This window comes from Rhinopithecus bieti, unplaced genomic scaffold, assembly GCF_001698545.2.
Source record: "Rhinopithecus bieti isolate Rb0 unplaced genomic scaffold, ASM169854v2 scaffold_18548, whole genome shotgun sequence".
Classification (NCBI taxonomy): Eukaryota; Metazoa; Chordata; class Mammalia; order Primates; family Cercopithecidae; genus Rhinopithecus; species Rhinopithecus bieti.
In genome coordinates this window covers 1,057,661-1,073,201 of record NW_016809526.1, presented here as the reverse complement: position 1 = coordinate 1,073,201, position 15,541 = coordinate 1,057,661, and the positions used below count along the sequence as shown (strand labels likewise).

The window sequence follows — 15,541 nt, the reverse complement described above, 5'->3', positions numbered from 1 at the left end:
GTAAGTGCAGTGCCAGTGGCCGATCATCATGACAGCTTCCACTGTTATTTTGAGGTCATTTCCTGGGTCTGCCTCACCTGGTAGGGATAAAGATATTTACTACTCTGGGTGAGGCTGGACTTGGGGTAAAAATTTAAAGGTTTCTCCTGAAAGAATCCTGAAGTAAGTTGAGTGCTGCCAGCTGAACCCTGTACAGCACACTTGCGTAGGGCCCTGGCTTCTGGTGTTGGTTCTGCCAGTGTGTCCCTTGGTTAGCCTCCTGGCGCCTGAGTTCTTACCTATAAATGAGACCTTCTCAAGCAAAAACTTTAAAGCAGGGTTGGAAGCCCTAGGATAAGTGGAAAAACTAGGTCATAGTTATGGAGAAGTTTCTGATGGAAAGCTCATTCCTGGACCTGGATGTCACTGAAAATAAGGTCTTGAAGGGAGTAGCTTGAAAGAGATTGGAGGTAATCAGCTCTCCTCCCCCAATACCCCTTTGTTACTCAGCTCTTGCCTGCAGCGCCCCCTGCACGCCAGCGTCAAGCCCTGGAGTACTTCTGCTTTACTCCTGGGTCCTAGTCCAAGGCTTCAGTGTGATGGAGAACATCCGGGGCCAGCTGCCACATTGAGGGACAGAGCCAGGGCTGGACTGCAGCCCAGGTGTCTTGATAAGCTGGCCCCCCATGCCAGAAGCTCCTGAGTGGGGAGGAGCTGCTCCAACTGTTGCTTGAGATTGAGTTAAATAGACATCTCCCATCTTTTCCTTCCTAAAAATCTGCCATTTAAAACACCACTGAGCCCAGCACTTTGGAAGGTTGAGGCAGGAGGATTGCTTGAGCCCAGTCTCCTGTAGGCTACCAGCCTGAGCAACATGGCAAAAACCTATATCTACAAAAAATTTAAAAATTAGCCAGGCGTTGTGGCACATGCCTGTAGACTCAGCTACTCAGGTGGCTGAGGTCGGAGAATCGCTTGAGCCCAGAAGGTTGAGGCTGCATTGAGCCAAGATCGTACCACCTGTACTCCAGCGTCGGCAACAGTTTAAGACCCTGGCTCACAAACCAAACCAAAACAAACAAAACCAAACACCTCTGAGGCAGAGTTAGGGAGTAGACACAAATGTAGAGACTCTCCACCCATGGTGTGTCAGGATTCACCAATGAAGGGAATGGCGAGGGGTGTTTTTCTAGGAATGCTGGCTTTTTCCTTGTAGGGATGACCTATGGATTGATTTTTAGAGCGGACTGAAGAGAGGAAGATTGTTTAATTCTAACGTGTCCCTTTGGGGAATGCATTGTGTGAGCAGTAGGATTCTGAAGCACACTCTGAGCATAGTTATCCTGGACATTGATAGAAAATTCCTGCTAGGAAGGTGTGCGCAGGTTAGGGCAGCCAGGGACAGGCCTCACTGAGAGAGAGAGAGGCTCTCATTTGGACTGCATGGTATGGCCACAGGTTCTGTGATTTGCCCTGTGGAAGGGGGATGGCCACAGCATAGCAGATGCAGAAGAGGGTCCTGAGCTGTGACCCTGAAAATCCGTGAGAGCCTGACAGTTATGTCAAGTGGAAGTCAAGTGGACAAGAGATTATTTCTAAATGGTTCAGATGTGCAGGTTGAGGCTGCAGTTGGGTGGATGAAGTGAAGGATGGCATCAGAGAGCAAGCAATTTCTTAGGCATATGGGGTTTTCTTGTGTAACTTTTTTTTTTTTTTGAGATGGAGTCTCAGTTGCCCAGGATGGAGTGCAGTGGCGCAATCTCGGTTCACTGCCACCTCTGCCTCCTGGGTTCAAGCGAATCTCCTGCCTCAGCCTCCTGAGTAGCTGGGATTACAGGCTCGTGCCACCATGCCTGGCTATTTTTAGTACAGACAAGGTTTCACCATGTTGGTCAGGCTGGTTTCAAACCCCTGACCTTGTGTTCCTCCCGCCTCAGCCTCCCAAAGTGCTGGGATTACAGACGTGAGCCACTGAGCCCGACCTCTTGTGCAACTTTGAAACAACCCAGAGAGGAAGGCCAGGCAGGTTTCATATCAGGTGACAAGATGGAGGCTTGTGAGGAACAAGACATTAGCAAGACTGTATACAGAAACCTGGTCTTTGAATTTAGTTTTCTCTGTGCTTTGCTACCACAAAAACAAAAAACATAGATTTTGCAAAAGACTTGGGAGCAAAGCACTGCATAAAAAGTCTAAATGTTTCTCTATCATTCCATGATGAAGAAGCTTGGTTACAGCCTGCCCCCATCCCCTTTGGGTGAGTGGGAAGAGGGGAAGAACAGGTCAGTCCTGGGCGTTTAATAAACAGACTCTTAGGGCTTTGGGGAGCGACTGGCCTCCCTGCACCCTTCAGATGAAGAAACAGGCCCAGAGCAGGAGTTAATTTGGAATTTTAGGATTTACTTTAAGCAAATGTTCTGTATACCTGAGTTGTCATTTCTAATGTATTCAACCCTCTTTGGCATTAAATATGATAGAAACCATGTATTTGAAGGATGGTAGCATTTTTTAAAAAAGTTTAACATTATATATCATGGGATTTTAAATTACATATCTATATATATGTAAATAGTCAAACTTGTCTGAGACTCGGTTTAGATGATGTTCAACAAGTGTCCACGGCAAGTTCGACTATCACTGCTTTTCTGTTTCTAAGACACTCATGAGAATAAGCAGCTCAGGACTCCTCTGTGATGCACAACAGAGACTTGAAAATGTGAAATCCTTGCTGTGACCTAGGGTCAGGATTCTACCTTTGCTACATCAGAATGTCCCGTTTCTGGAGGCCTATAAGATGCAGGTTCCTCTGGACACCCCTGTGCATTGACACCCTTCTGTCCCAGAAATCTGCCACTGCCTGATTTCCTACGTTTCCTAGGACTTCTTTGTCCCTGTTCCTAGTAAGTCAGACCCCTGGGCCAGCTGGCTGAGAAGCAGAGGCAGGCAGCCAGAGGAGGCCCAAGTGTGGTGCTGGATACTTTAGTCTTCCACATGAGCACACCTGATGGGCAGCGATGCACCCACCGCACTGTTCCCTGGGGGCCTGTGGGCTCCCATGGTTCCGTGTGTGCTGGCCATACCTGCTGAATTTCATGCAGAAGAGCATCCTGGAGTAGAAAGGAGTAGGAGTGAGGTTTTCTAAGATTTGAAGGTAGAACCCTGAATCTGCTCAAATTTGTATTAAAAATAAGTTGTTCATGGCTTTGAGATAATAGCCTCTGTTAGTAACAAGTTATTTGAGAGAGTGCTAAAAAGGTGTTGCCCAGTGGTTGGACTGAGCAGATGTCCTGGTTTCCTGGGGACTCTGCTAGACCATGTGATGAATGACAGCCAAAAGCTGTTGCCCTTTTGAGTGAGTTTCTCATGACTGTTGGGTCTCTCTTTCTCATGCAGGTGGTAAAGACTATCGGCCTCCGGGAAGTGTGGTACTTTGGCCTCCAGTATGTGGATAATAAAGGATTTCCTACCTGGCTGAAGCTGGATAAGAAGGTAAGTCAGGGTTAACTATTTACAGACTGTGGATTGAGTGTTGGTCTGCTTTGTTGATAAGGAAACGGGAGCAACTCACCCTGTCTCTTGTTTTCTGTTCCTTTTTGTTTGTGTAAAAGTTTTACAGACAAAATGGTTGCAAGTTTCCAGTAAATGGGGATATCGATTGGAAATCAGATCCTGGCATTTCTCCATACAGCTCACTCATCGGAGCATATGGTGGTTAATTGCAAAGCTTTTAGTTGACCTTAGTTTTTTTGAATGAGATTGTTAATCTTATAAACTGTGAATCATCCACTATTTCGTAAGAACCTGTTATTGCTTTGTGTGAACCTGTGACAGATTATCTTCCAACTTTAAAGATTGGATAATTCCATTAACCAACCATAAAGAAAGGTAGTAAGATAAACAATTTTTCTTCAAACTCTTTGAAAATTATCCTTTTTTTTGAAACCCCCACTGTCCTCCCAAGTCACAGCAACAAGTTAGACAGATGATGGGAGGTGGGGAAGAGTGGAGGAGCAGGAGGAATTCTTAAGAGTAAGCTTTGGGGTCCAGGGCCCTATTGGCATGTGACCAGATTCCAGGTCACTGTGGGGGTCATTTCCAAATTTGAGTTCTCTAGGATTGATAGCATCATCCCATGAGGACTGGGGCTTAGTGAGGCAGTAGCTTTGATTTCCAGCTGAGTGCAAGAGTGTGATAGTACTTGTTTGTTTTTTGTTGTTGTTGTTTTGAGATGGAGTCTTGCTCTGTCGCCCAGGCTGGAGTGCAGTGGCGCGATCTTGGCTCACTACAACCTCCACCTCCTGGGTTCAAGTGATTCTTCTGCCTCAGCCTCCCAAGTAGCTGGGACTACAGCTACATGCCACCATGCCCAGCTAATTTTTTGTATTTTTAGTAGAGATGGGGTTTCACCATGTTGGTCAGGCTGGTCTCGAACTCCTGACCTCGTGGTCCGCCCACTTCAGCCTCCCAGAGTGCTGGGATTACAGGCATGAGCCACTGCGCCCGGCCTTTTTTTTTGGTTTTTGTTAGTTCGTTGTTTTTTAAGAAGAGACAGAGTCTTGCTCTGTCACCCAGGCTGGAGTGCAGTGGCGCCATCATAGCTCACTGCAGTCTCGAACTCCTGAGCTCCAGGGTTCCTTCTGCTCAGCTTCTTGAGTAACTGGGACTATAAGCATGCACCACCATCCCCAGCTAACTTTTTTAAAGAAATGTTGTAGAGATGGGATCTCTTCTACGTTGCCCAGGCTGGTCTCAAACTCCTGGGCTCAAGTCATCTTCCTGCCTTGGCCTCCCAAAGCACTGGGATTATAGGCATGAGCCACCATATCTGGCATTTTGACTAACCTTTTTTTGTCTGGAATGCTAAAAAGATTAAGAATAGACATTGTCTCCTGAAAACTGGCCTGAGGGCCCCATTGAGTCTTGGTTAGAAGCCTGTGTTGGGGACAGTGGGCCTTCGTCTTCCAGATTTGTGTCGAGAGTGTGGCTTGCTTTGTCCAGGTGTCTGCCCAGGAGGTCAGGAAGGAGAATCCTCTCCAGTTCAAGTTCCGGGCCAAGTTCTTCCCTGAAGATGTGGCTGAGGAGCTCATCCAGGACATCACCCAGAAACTTTTCTTCCTCCAAGTGAAGGAGGGAATCCTTAGCGACGAGATCTACTGCCCCCCAGAGACTGCCGTACTCTTGGGGTCCTACGCTGTGCAGGCCAAGTTTGGGGACTACAACAAAGAAGTGCACAAATCTGGGTACCTCAGCTCTGAGAGGTTGATCCCTCAAAGGTGAGCACAGGGTGACCTGGCCTGGGCAGGAGCAGTCATGCCATCCTCGGCAGGGAGAAGCGATTACGTTAGAAACACAGGGACTTTGCCAGTGTCAAGTGCTCCTTCATGCTGAGACTCTAGTCATTAAGGCACTGACCAGCGACCTGAAACATAGCCAGGGAAGGCGAGCTGCCAGTCTTCATGGAAACTAAAGTGCAGCCGTGTCCTGTGAGAACACAGCAACATAGCAAAATTCTCGACCTGACTGCTTAGCTCCTCCTGGGTTATGATAGGTTGGCCCCTGTGCAATCTGTTTTTATTTACTAATGGTCACAAAAATTACCCCATTTGGAAGAAGAGGCCACTTAAAATACCTTCTTAGTTTTTCCAGCCTGAGTTATTGTTCAAAATGCTTAGTCTTCCAGATTAATCATCATGAATAGAAATGCTACACATCAGGAAATAGAAACCAAAGCCCTTTGGGATTGATTGATTTGAATGGAAAGTAAGGGTTTGAGTGTGGGTGGTAAGTGGTCCTCTCCTTCCTCGCCTGTCACAGCCCTTAAGGATGACAGTGCTGTTTCCTTTTGCATTCCAGAGTCATGGACCAGCACAAACTTACCAGGGACCAGTGGGAGGACCGGATCCAGGTGTGGCATGCGGAACACCGCGGGATGCTCAAGTGAGTGCTGCGCCCTGCTGTTGGGATCTGGCCATCTCCGTGCGCTCCAGTGTGTCTTTTCCTGTGACTCTACTTAGTGCTTTAAAGGGCTCTTTGTCAGGCCTTGTGAAGACCTTGAGGGAACCAAGCTGAAAGTGGGGTTTCCTTGGGGAAGAAGTTTTTTTAAAAAAAAAAAAAAAAAAACAAAAAAAAAAACAGGGGTCTTGCCTGGGGAAAGAAACAGTTTAGCTCAAGCCTTCAGGTTCTAAAAGCTTACGCCCTCCCTTTGTAGAAAGCGTTATGTCTAAACTTCATTTTAGTCAGTAGGGCATTGTTCACCTACAAATTGACGTTATTTTTCTTCTGTCAAAGAGGCGCTAGTTTGCTCATTGTATGAAGGTATTTGTCTTACAAAGTGTATATAAATGAAAAAGGATCCCAAGTGAGAAATCCTGATGTCTGAGAGCCTGGACGTGGGGCTGTTAATGTAAGACATAGCCAGACCACCAGATTCTGGGTGTTCTTGTCCTAGAGCCTTGTCTCTGGCCTAGTCTTGTGACTCTGCGTTATTTCAGCCTCTGAAGTTTGTTTGAGGTTTGAGCCTCAGATTTTGTGCTTCAGGGTTTCCTGTCTGGCCCAAGCATCCTTTGTGGAAGAAAAACAACTCGAAGCCCATGAGGGAGGGTTGTGGGAGTCCCAGAAGACATATGTGTGGGCAAGAGAAAAAGGAGGATTGTGCCGAGTGATAAAACTTAAAAACCTGTCAGAGAAGCCAATGTGAATCAGTTCTTCCTGAAAGTTTGGGGTTTGGTGGTGTGGCTGCAGGGCAGCACGGAACCCACCCCAGGCATAGCTTCGGGGCTGCCTGGGTCCCCTCCTCACCAGTCTGCTGCCTGGCCCCTGCCTGTCTGCACGCAGCACACAGCGTTGAGCCCATCCTACACAAGGCGCCTTAATTTAAAAATACTGGAAAGGTTTTAGTGTTCTGGATATTGAGTGCTGCCAATGACTCTGCCTGTTTCACTCTCCCCAATTAGAGATAATGCTATGTTGGAATACCTGAAGATTGCTCAGGACCTGGAAATGTATGGAATCAACTATTTCGAGATAAAAAACAAGAAAGGAACAGAACTTTGGCTTGGAGTTGATGCCCTTGGACTGAATATTTATGAGAAAGATGATAAGTGAGTTGAAGTTCACAGTTATCTTCAGCAGGTGGGGTGGTGGGCCTGGAAACAGTGGCAAAATGGCAAATTTGTGGGTTATTTTTGAAGTTTTTATTTAGCAACTTACTGTCCCCAAGTAGGAATCTTTTACGGGCTTTTGGACTGCTGTGGCCCGCTCAGAGGTGTGTGGGTTATCCTCTCTCATGGTGGGCAGGGCCAATAGTGGGCTCAGACCTGGGAGAGGATGGCAGAATAGAGCAGAGGCTGCCTCTCCTCCTCCTGCCTCTAAGGTTCCACCTCAGCTACCTGCAGGTACCAGCACATCCATTCATAGCTACTTCACAGGCAGCCCAGCCAGTGCTGACTCCTGGCTCCAGGTTTGTGCTAATCCAACCAAGAATGTTGATGGTGTGATGAGAGACTTGAAGAGCTGTAAACAATAGCTTGTATGTGTAGACTCTTTAGCTAAATGCTGGGAGTCTGCAGGAGATACCTGAATTACCTCACATTTAGTTATGTTGTTTGTTGAGTGAGGGCCTGTAAGCAAGCTGGGTAGTGCGGCAGAGCCAGGCCTCTCCACAGGGACAGACAGTCCTGCTTTCAGATACAGGGCATTTGACAGGGAAAGTCATCCTAGTTCGTGAGGGTAGGTTTCCCATGGTGAGTCCACGACATCAGCATAAGCCTAGATTCTACATTGATCTGATCAGAAGATACCTGAATTTAAGAGGCAGAAGGAAACTACCTCTGGAAAGAGAAGGGAGAGGCTCCTGACTGCCTTCTGACAACTGTCTCTGCCCCGATTGTCTACAGTCAGCCTGATTGCTCTGCAGGGCTCCCCTAAACAAACCCTCTGATGGCCTCCAGCTTCAGGGACCTGGCAGAGAAGGTGCCAGGGCAAGAATGCTCCTGGGGTCTTTTTGCCAAGCCCTGCCTTTTGGCCTGGGTTCCTGCTTTCCACGTAAGGAGCAGAGTGGCCCAGAGTTCCTGGATGTACCTGGTTTCCTTCCTAGCCTCATGTTGTTCCTTGAAATGATGGCTCTCCCCATTTCCCACTTGAGGCTCACCCATCTCACCTGTTCTCAGGTATTTCTATTCTCAGCTCCCCCACATCTCAGGTTCCCCAAAAATCCTCTCTGGAATTCTCAAAGGGAGTGGTGCTGCTTTCCACAAATGACCTGCACATGAGTCCATCTCTCCATTCGCAACCATGTGGATTCCTGCCAGAACCCAGGGCACAGATCTATTTCACTTGGGGGTCAGGGACCTATGCCAGCTGTGCCCAACCTCCTCTCACTTCCAGGGCCCACGTGGTGATACTGCACAGGGAGGGAGGCAGGCGCTGTCTGCTGGAAGGAAGGTGCCCATTAGGGATGGAGTTAGTTACGCGATCCAATGTGATTTACCTGTCAGAATGACAGGAGCTCCTCAGAGAACCTGGAAATGAGATATTGAGGACTCTCGGTTCGCTCCTTCTCTGAGTGTGCTGGATGTAGCATTGGTAAAGAAGCGGGAAAAAGCCAGGCACAGCGGCTCACACCTGGAATTCCAGTACTCTGGGAGGCCGAGGCAGGTGGATCCCTTGAGCTCAGAGTCTCAACCAGCCTGGGGAACATGGCGAAACCCCGTCTCTACCACAAATTTAAAAAATCAGCTGGCTATGGTGGTGCATGCCTGTGGTCCCAGTCACTCAGGAGGCTGAGGTGGGACGATCACTTGAGCCTGGGAGGCAGAGGTTGTAGTAAGCCAAGATTGTGCCACTGCACTCTAGCCTGGGTGACAGAGCGAGACTGTGTCTCAAAAAAAAATTTAAAGAAGTGGGGAAAGTGGGTAGATACAGGAACTTGGAACCAGGACACCATCTTTCTGGGAGACCCCAGTGCTGAAGCCGTAGCTCTTAAGATAGTCATGCCAAGGAGAGGTGCACAAAGTCCTCGTGGGAACGTATGTAGGAAACTGCCTCTGCCTTTGAAATCTCTTGAACAAGACCAGATTTTCTAATGTGGCTAGGCCAGGGCTGTCCAAACAGGTTTTTCAACCTGCAGGAAAACAGCCATGAGCAGGAACTTGCTGATGTCAGCTTGTAGCTGCCCCAGCCCACGTTAAGTGTCCATTTCTTCCAAGTAAAAATGTGGCTGTGTGCCCTATTTAGTACTGGTCTAGCTCTCTGCTACCCCTTCCCCACCATTGAGCGGTGAACCTGGCAACTCTCTCAGATGGTTCTTTTCCCTCAGAGCACACTGGGGTGTTGGACAGGCTCACTTTCTGCCTCTCTTCTCCCCATTCCTGAAGGCACACCCCTCTCTTCACAAAAAAAAAGCATTTATGTAGATATTCAGTCAATTAATAGGCCCAAATTCTTTCCCTTTTGAACAAATATTGACAACGTGGTAGCAGCATAAGCAGGAGACTGTCCTGAAGTCTGAGGAGTGCTGAGAACAGCCAGCTGTTGCGCTGTTACCTCTGTCGGTGGAACTAGGAGAATTAGATATGCCTGAAACATTGTTCAGGTGAGAAAGCTAACCTATTGAATATGGAAATTGAGCTCTAAGAGATTTGTACTCTGCAAGTAAAGTCTCTATTTTATTAAAACACTTACCTGTTTAGTACTAAATAGGGTCTGGCTGGAAATCTGTCTCTTGGGGTCCCCTTTTCATTGTACACATAACCATTAAGTGGGAGCATGTAGGACTATTTGTCATCTTTCTTTAAACCCTTAGCTTGGACTAGGTGGGAGTATAAAGAGGACAAAAACAGGTAAGCGCCCTCCTGACTGGCATTATAAGCTTGTGAACAGAGAAAGTTCAGTTTAGCTGAGTTAGAATTTGAAACCTGACACTCTCAGACCAAAAACAAAAACTACAGGAACCTGATCTATCTGTAGTCCTATAAAATCACTTTTTTTCCCCTTAGCTTCATCCTTCTTTGGTCAGATTTCATCATAGAAGTACTTCTGTAGGTGGGAGTTTCTGGAAGTGCACTAGGTCCAGGGCTCCCTTCTTAAAGGGAAAGGGCGCACGGGGAGCTTGGAGACTGGAACAGGAGCCACAGAACGTGTGTTTTAAATTCCTTGCAGATAGGTACTCAGGGCTTCACTTGCTGTCTCACATCTCTTTCCATCTGCACATCACTTGTCACCCTCTGGCCCTCTAACACATTTCCAGGAAAATTGCAAGCATCCATATCCTTCCTCAAAATGAAAGTGCATATGATATGCTAGAGGTTGGTTATGTTTTGTTCTTTTGATGTAAAATTTAAATACAATGAAATGTAATCTTAAGTGTTCATTTGCTGAGTGAAATTTTTAAATCATTCATTCTTGCATTTATATTATTTATTTAATTTATTTATTATTATTTATTTATTTATTTTTTTGAGACGGAGTCTCACTGTGTCACCCAGGGTGGAGGTGCAAGTGGCCAATCCTTCGGCTCACTGTACTCTGCTCGGGGTTCAAGTGCGGGTTCTCACTGCCTCACCTCCGCCGATAAGCTGGGGATACGACATGCGCACCACGCCCGGCCTGATTTTTGTATTTTTAGTAGAGACGGGGTTTCACTGTGTTGGCCAGGCTGGTCTCAAACTCCTGACTTCAAATGATCTGCCCACCTTGGCTTCCCAAAATGCTGGGATTACAGGGGTAAGCCACCGTGCCTGGCCCATTCTTGCATTTTAAAGTCATTTCAGGCTGGGCATGGTGGCTCATACCTGTAATCCCAGCACTTTGGGAGGCTAAAACAGGCAGATCCCTTGAGGTCAGGAGTTCAAGACCAGCCTGGGCAACATGGCAAAACCCCGTCTCCACCAAAAGTACAAAACATTAGCTGGGTGTGGTGGCGCATGCCTGTGGTCCTAGCTACTTGGGAGGCTAAGGTGGGAGGATCACTTGAGCCCAGGAGGCGGCTGCTGCAGTGAACCAAGATTGTGCCACTGCACTCCAGCCTGGGTGACAGAGTAAGACCCCATCTCAGTTTAAAAAATATATATTATTTCAAACTTTAAAAAGATTCTAAAAATAGTATAAATAATTCCTATATGCCCTTCACTTAGTTTCCTCAAACATTAACAGCTTATGTAACCGTAGTCCAAATGCCAAGATCAGAAAATTAATGTTAATAATCTCTAGATCTTATTCTCATTTTAATCAGTTTTCTCACTGATGTCCTATTTCTGCCCCGAGACCCTCTCTGGAGCCACACCTACAGTGAGTTGTTAGACCTCCCCATCTCCTTTGATGTAGGATAGTAGTCTTTTTTTTGTCATGACCTTGATATCTTTGAAGAGTACTGGCCATTGACTTTGGAAAGCCCTTCAACTTGGATTGTTTGGTGTTTTCTCATTATTTGGAGTTTTACATTTTTGGTGAGAAGCAAGTGCTGTTTTGCCCTTCCAGGGCCTCTTTCAAGGTGGCACATGTGGTCAGTATATCTTATCTTAGGTGGTGCTAATTTTGATTATTAGTTAAGGTGGTGTCTGCCAAGTTTCTTCACTGTGACATCACTATCCTTCCCTTTACAATTGTTCGGTATATTTGGGGGAGATAATTTTAAACTATGTGAACATCCTAGTTCTAGCTACCATTGATGAGATTACTGTGGTATTTGAGAAATTGTGATTTTAAAACTTCTTTTACATGTATTGGAATTCTGTAAGGAACCAATTTCTTTCTCCATTTATTCAGTTATATTAATATGGACTCATGGATATGTGTTTCGGTCTTCAGGTTATGATCTACGAGTATGTATCTTCTTGCTCAGGTGGTTTGAGATTTGGCCTTTAGGAGCACCTTGAAGTGTGAGCCCTGCATTCTTTGCAGGCTTCCTTACTCTCTGGCTCCTCAAGATGCACCAAGTTCATCCTTTGCGTTCCCTGTACTAGTCCTAGAATCAGCCATTTCTGCAGAGGCCTCTGTCTGGTCCCTGTTGTTGGAGAATCATGCTTTCTTAATGTGTGGCCTAAGCAAGGACACTTACAAACCCTGTGGCCCTCTTCTCTGTGGACCCTGTTCATGTCCTATATGTGATCTCGTAGGAAAAAGGAAATCCTTGGGCTTTAATTTTCCAACTTTGGTCAAGAATTAAAAGAAGTTCTTTAACTCAAAAGTGAGTCATAATTTTCATGTTTAACCTTTTTATTTTGATACTGCAATTATGCTTATGAGTGGCTATGAATTGTTTTTGAGGTTTCAAAGTCCTAAGAGGACAAACTTACTACACACACTAGAGAGCTGGAGGCCTAAGTTTTCTAAGGTCAGAACCTGTTTTGAGAGTCCTGTATAGAGACTGGATCCTAGCCCCTTGAAGTTTCAGGATGCCGCACGCTGGCTAACAGTGCTATGTGCTGTGGGCGGAGCCTCCGGAGCTTGGATCCTAGCTCCTCTGTTGGTGCCAGCAGGCTGCTCTTGTGTTTTGGGAGGAAGTGCTCCAGAAGCAACACATGCCTACCTGATGCCACTCTCAACAGGCTTTCAATGTAAGGAGGACATAGGCTGAAGTCAGTAGCAGGGCTAGTAGGTGGTATCTGGAGTTCCCCTTCAATGCTCTGAAACCTGTGAAGAAAATTACATCTTGAAGATAAAAGAACAAACTCATTTCATGTTTTGTTTGAATGCCAGTTGTGTTTTTATGGGGATTGCTGATTCTAGAGCATAGCACTGTGAAAGAAAGGATGTATACAAAAGCTTTGACATTTAGAACCATGGTCTGGTCAGTGCCCTGCCATCATTCCTGCAGGCACACCATGACTGACCATGCTGTTCCCCAGAAGGGCCAGCTGTCAGGCTTACATGTTTGCCCTCAGCCTCCAGAGTCCACCCCACTGCCTTGATTTAGTTGATGATGTCATAATGAAACTTGCATCGCTCGTCAGTATTGAAGCTGTTGGTAGGCCATAGATTGCTTGACCTTCCTGCTACTTCTAAAATGAAGGTTTTTGTGGGATGTTGGAAAGGACTGTTTTGGAGGGCAGCATTATTGGACGGTGGTTTTGAGGATTTGTCGTTAATTCCCTGGTAAAATGTGTTGGAAGAATAGGGTGGGAAGCGTGAGGTGAGCAGAGCAATATGGTCTTGAAGTCATATGATGAACTTGGGAATGCTAATAAAAGCCAGAGTCTGGCCAGTCATGGCATTGCATTGGCTAAGTAGCGTTGGCCTTGTGGGGCTTTCATTAGGGCCGTTAGTTTGAGAGCTGTCCTGGAAGTTGGAGAGTGACATTAGAAGATGTCTGTCCAGCCAGGAGAACACGTACTAGAATGAAAACCAGAGGAGCAGAATGCATAGCAAGGCCTTTGTCCATTTTTCTTGGCAAGCTCTGTTGAGTATGGGACGTCTAGGAACATGATGGGATCTTGGCCCTCCCTGTTGGTTTCATAGAACTAAATGATCAGTAACTTAAATAACATTCAGCAAACAGAATGTAGCAGAAGAGCCTGCATGTTAAGGGAGGCCTCAAGGGAAAGGGAGGCAGCCCCGGGGAACTGTGTGTTGAAAGGTGGGTCTGAACCGTGGAGTTTGGGGCTGGATTTGACAGCTCTTAGATGCTGAGTTAAGAAATGTGTTGACATATGAGGAGAGTAAGTTAATCAGATCGGCCAACTGAAAGTAGGGCTGCTCCAGCACAGTGCTTGAGAGTGGGCTCTGGCAGGATGAGAGATAGGCGAGTGTGGTGATGTGATGTGGGAATGAACAGCAGAAGATACCTGAGGGAGGGTCAAGGTGCCTGGGGAGGAATTGCAGTTGACCTCGAGATCACCAGCCTGGGTAACCATAGGTGCCCCAAACTGAGGAAAAACCAAAGGAAATGGGAACAGACTAAGGTTGCAGATGCCTTAAAGCCAGCCACTTGGCTTAACCTAGGACAGGTGGGAACCATTTGATAATAGCATATAACACATTATGCCTCCTGGGTTAAGAGGCATATTATTTTAATTGAAATAATAAGAATTGATTTGCGAATCTCTTAGCCAATCCAAGAACATACGTATACATCTAACCATTCACTTTCTCTTTTTAACCTCAGGTTAACCCCAAAGATTGGCTTCCCTTGGAGTGAAATCAGGAACATCTCTTTCAATGACAAAAAGTTTGTCATTAAACCCATCGACAAGAAGGCACCTGTAAGTTCCAAAGGATTCTATTCAGGGGCTACTGTTTTTCATTCTTATACTTGTCAGGATAACAGATTTCTCTCTGTGATGAGTAGCCGGTGATAGTCCAAACTCCCTATGTGGTTACACTGAGGGCCAGAGATCCTGTGGGCCAGGCAGTTGTTGCAGTGGAGACCGCTTAACTTTTCACATGATCTTCCTTATGAATAAAAGGGCAGTTCTGAGTCATTAGCCAAATGATAAGCATTTCCCAAAATGCTTTGTTTTTGGTGTGGAGAGCCAGCCTGTCTCCTGGAGCACCTGGGTGTGGGGATTCTCCCCGGCACCTGACCAACAGTGGGACCTGTGAGTCTCAAGGGCCAGATTTGCCTTTCAGAGCTGTCCTGGAACTTACCCAAGATAGGGACAGTCAGACTTGGACCCAAGCATTGCTGGTCCCCAAGGTTTCGTCTAGGCTTCACCCACTTCTGTTGTCAGAAGTGTGCGTCCTCACACAGGTGACACTAGCAGGAAGTCATTTTGGGAGGAGAGAGTAAGAAGGTGACACTTCATGTCCTGAAATCTGAGAGTATTGATTGTAATAGCTGCAGAGACCAGTGCATTATGGAAATTTGTTTTGGTTTTATTTATTCTGCTGACATTTAAGCTTTTGTTAGTTCAGAACATTTGAGACATATGCACATAACTGTAGCATTGTAGAAGGGGTAAGGATTTTGTTATCTAATCATAAATCTGGTTCTCTAAAAAATTGCCACCTGAAGAAATTCTGTTATCCACCTTAGAGCCTGTTCTGAATTTTACGAAGATTATAGATTGAAAAGGACTTTGTGTTCTCATGTAATTTTTGTTCCTTAGTTACAGTGTTAAGCTTGGAGAGGCAAACATGGGCTGTGGTCCATACCTTGGTTGTCTGTTAACCCTTTTGGGACTGGGTACTGCTTAGCAATGGTAAATCCACTTAGAACAGTATGTGGTGTTATTGTCCCGTTACTTCTCCCCCCATACAGGTTTGTCTAGCATAATTTAAAATCTGCAGGTCTTGACAATTTTGTGAAAGTATTTTTTTCTTTGTTAAAAATGTCTTGGCTGGGCGCAGTCGCTCACGCCTATAATCCCAGCACTTTGGGAGGCTGAGGTGGCAGGATCACGAGGTCAGGAGTTCGAGACCAGCCTGGCCAACACAGTGAAACCCCCATCTCTACTAAAATACAAAATTAGCTGGGCGTGGTGGTGGGCACCTGTAATCCCAGCTACTCAGGAGGCTGAGGCAGGAGAATCGCTTGAACCCAGGAAGTGGAAGTTGCAGTGAGGTGAGATCGTGCCACTGCACTCAATCCTGGGCAACAGAGCTAGACTCCGTCTCCAAAAAAAAA

General features: G+C 46.3%; 1 protein-coding gene across 3 annotated transcripts in view; it reads left to right on the top strand.

The window, feature by feature from the left end:
* EZR (ezrin) overlaps window positions 1–15,541 on the top strand; it is a 58,008-nt gene that overhangs the window by 32,965 nt on the left and 9,502 nt on the right. For 2 of the 3 annotated variants that reach the window (XM_017889632.1, XM_017889630.1), the window contains exons 4-8: window positions 3,373–3,468; window positions 4,978–5,252; window positions 5,833–5,916; window positions 6,933–7,079; window positions 14,081–14,177. In XM_017889632.1, the coding sequence (XP_017745121.1) occupies window positions 3,373–3,468; window positions 4,978–5,252; window positions 5,833–5,916; window positions 6,933–7,079; window positions 14,081–14,177 (699 nt within the window). The remainder of the gene's footprint in view (window positions 1–3,372; window positions 3,469–4,977; window positions 5,253–5,832; window positions 5,917–6,932; window positions 7,080–14,080; window positions 14,178–15,541) is intronic. The other variant, XM_017889633.1, reaches the window with a different exon arrangement.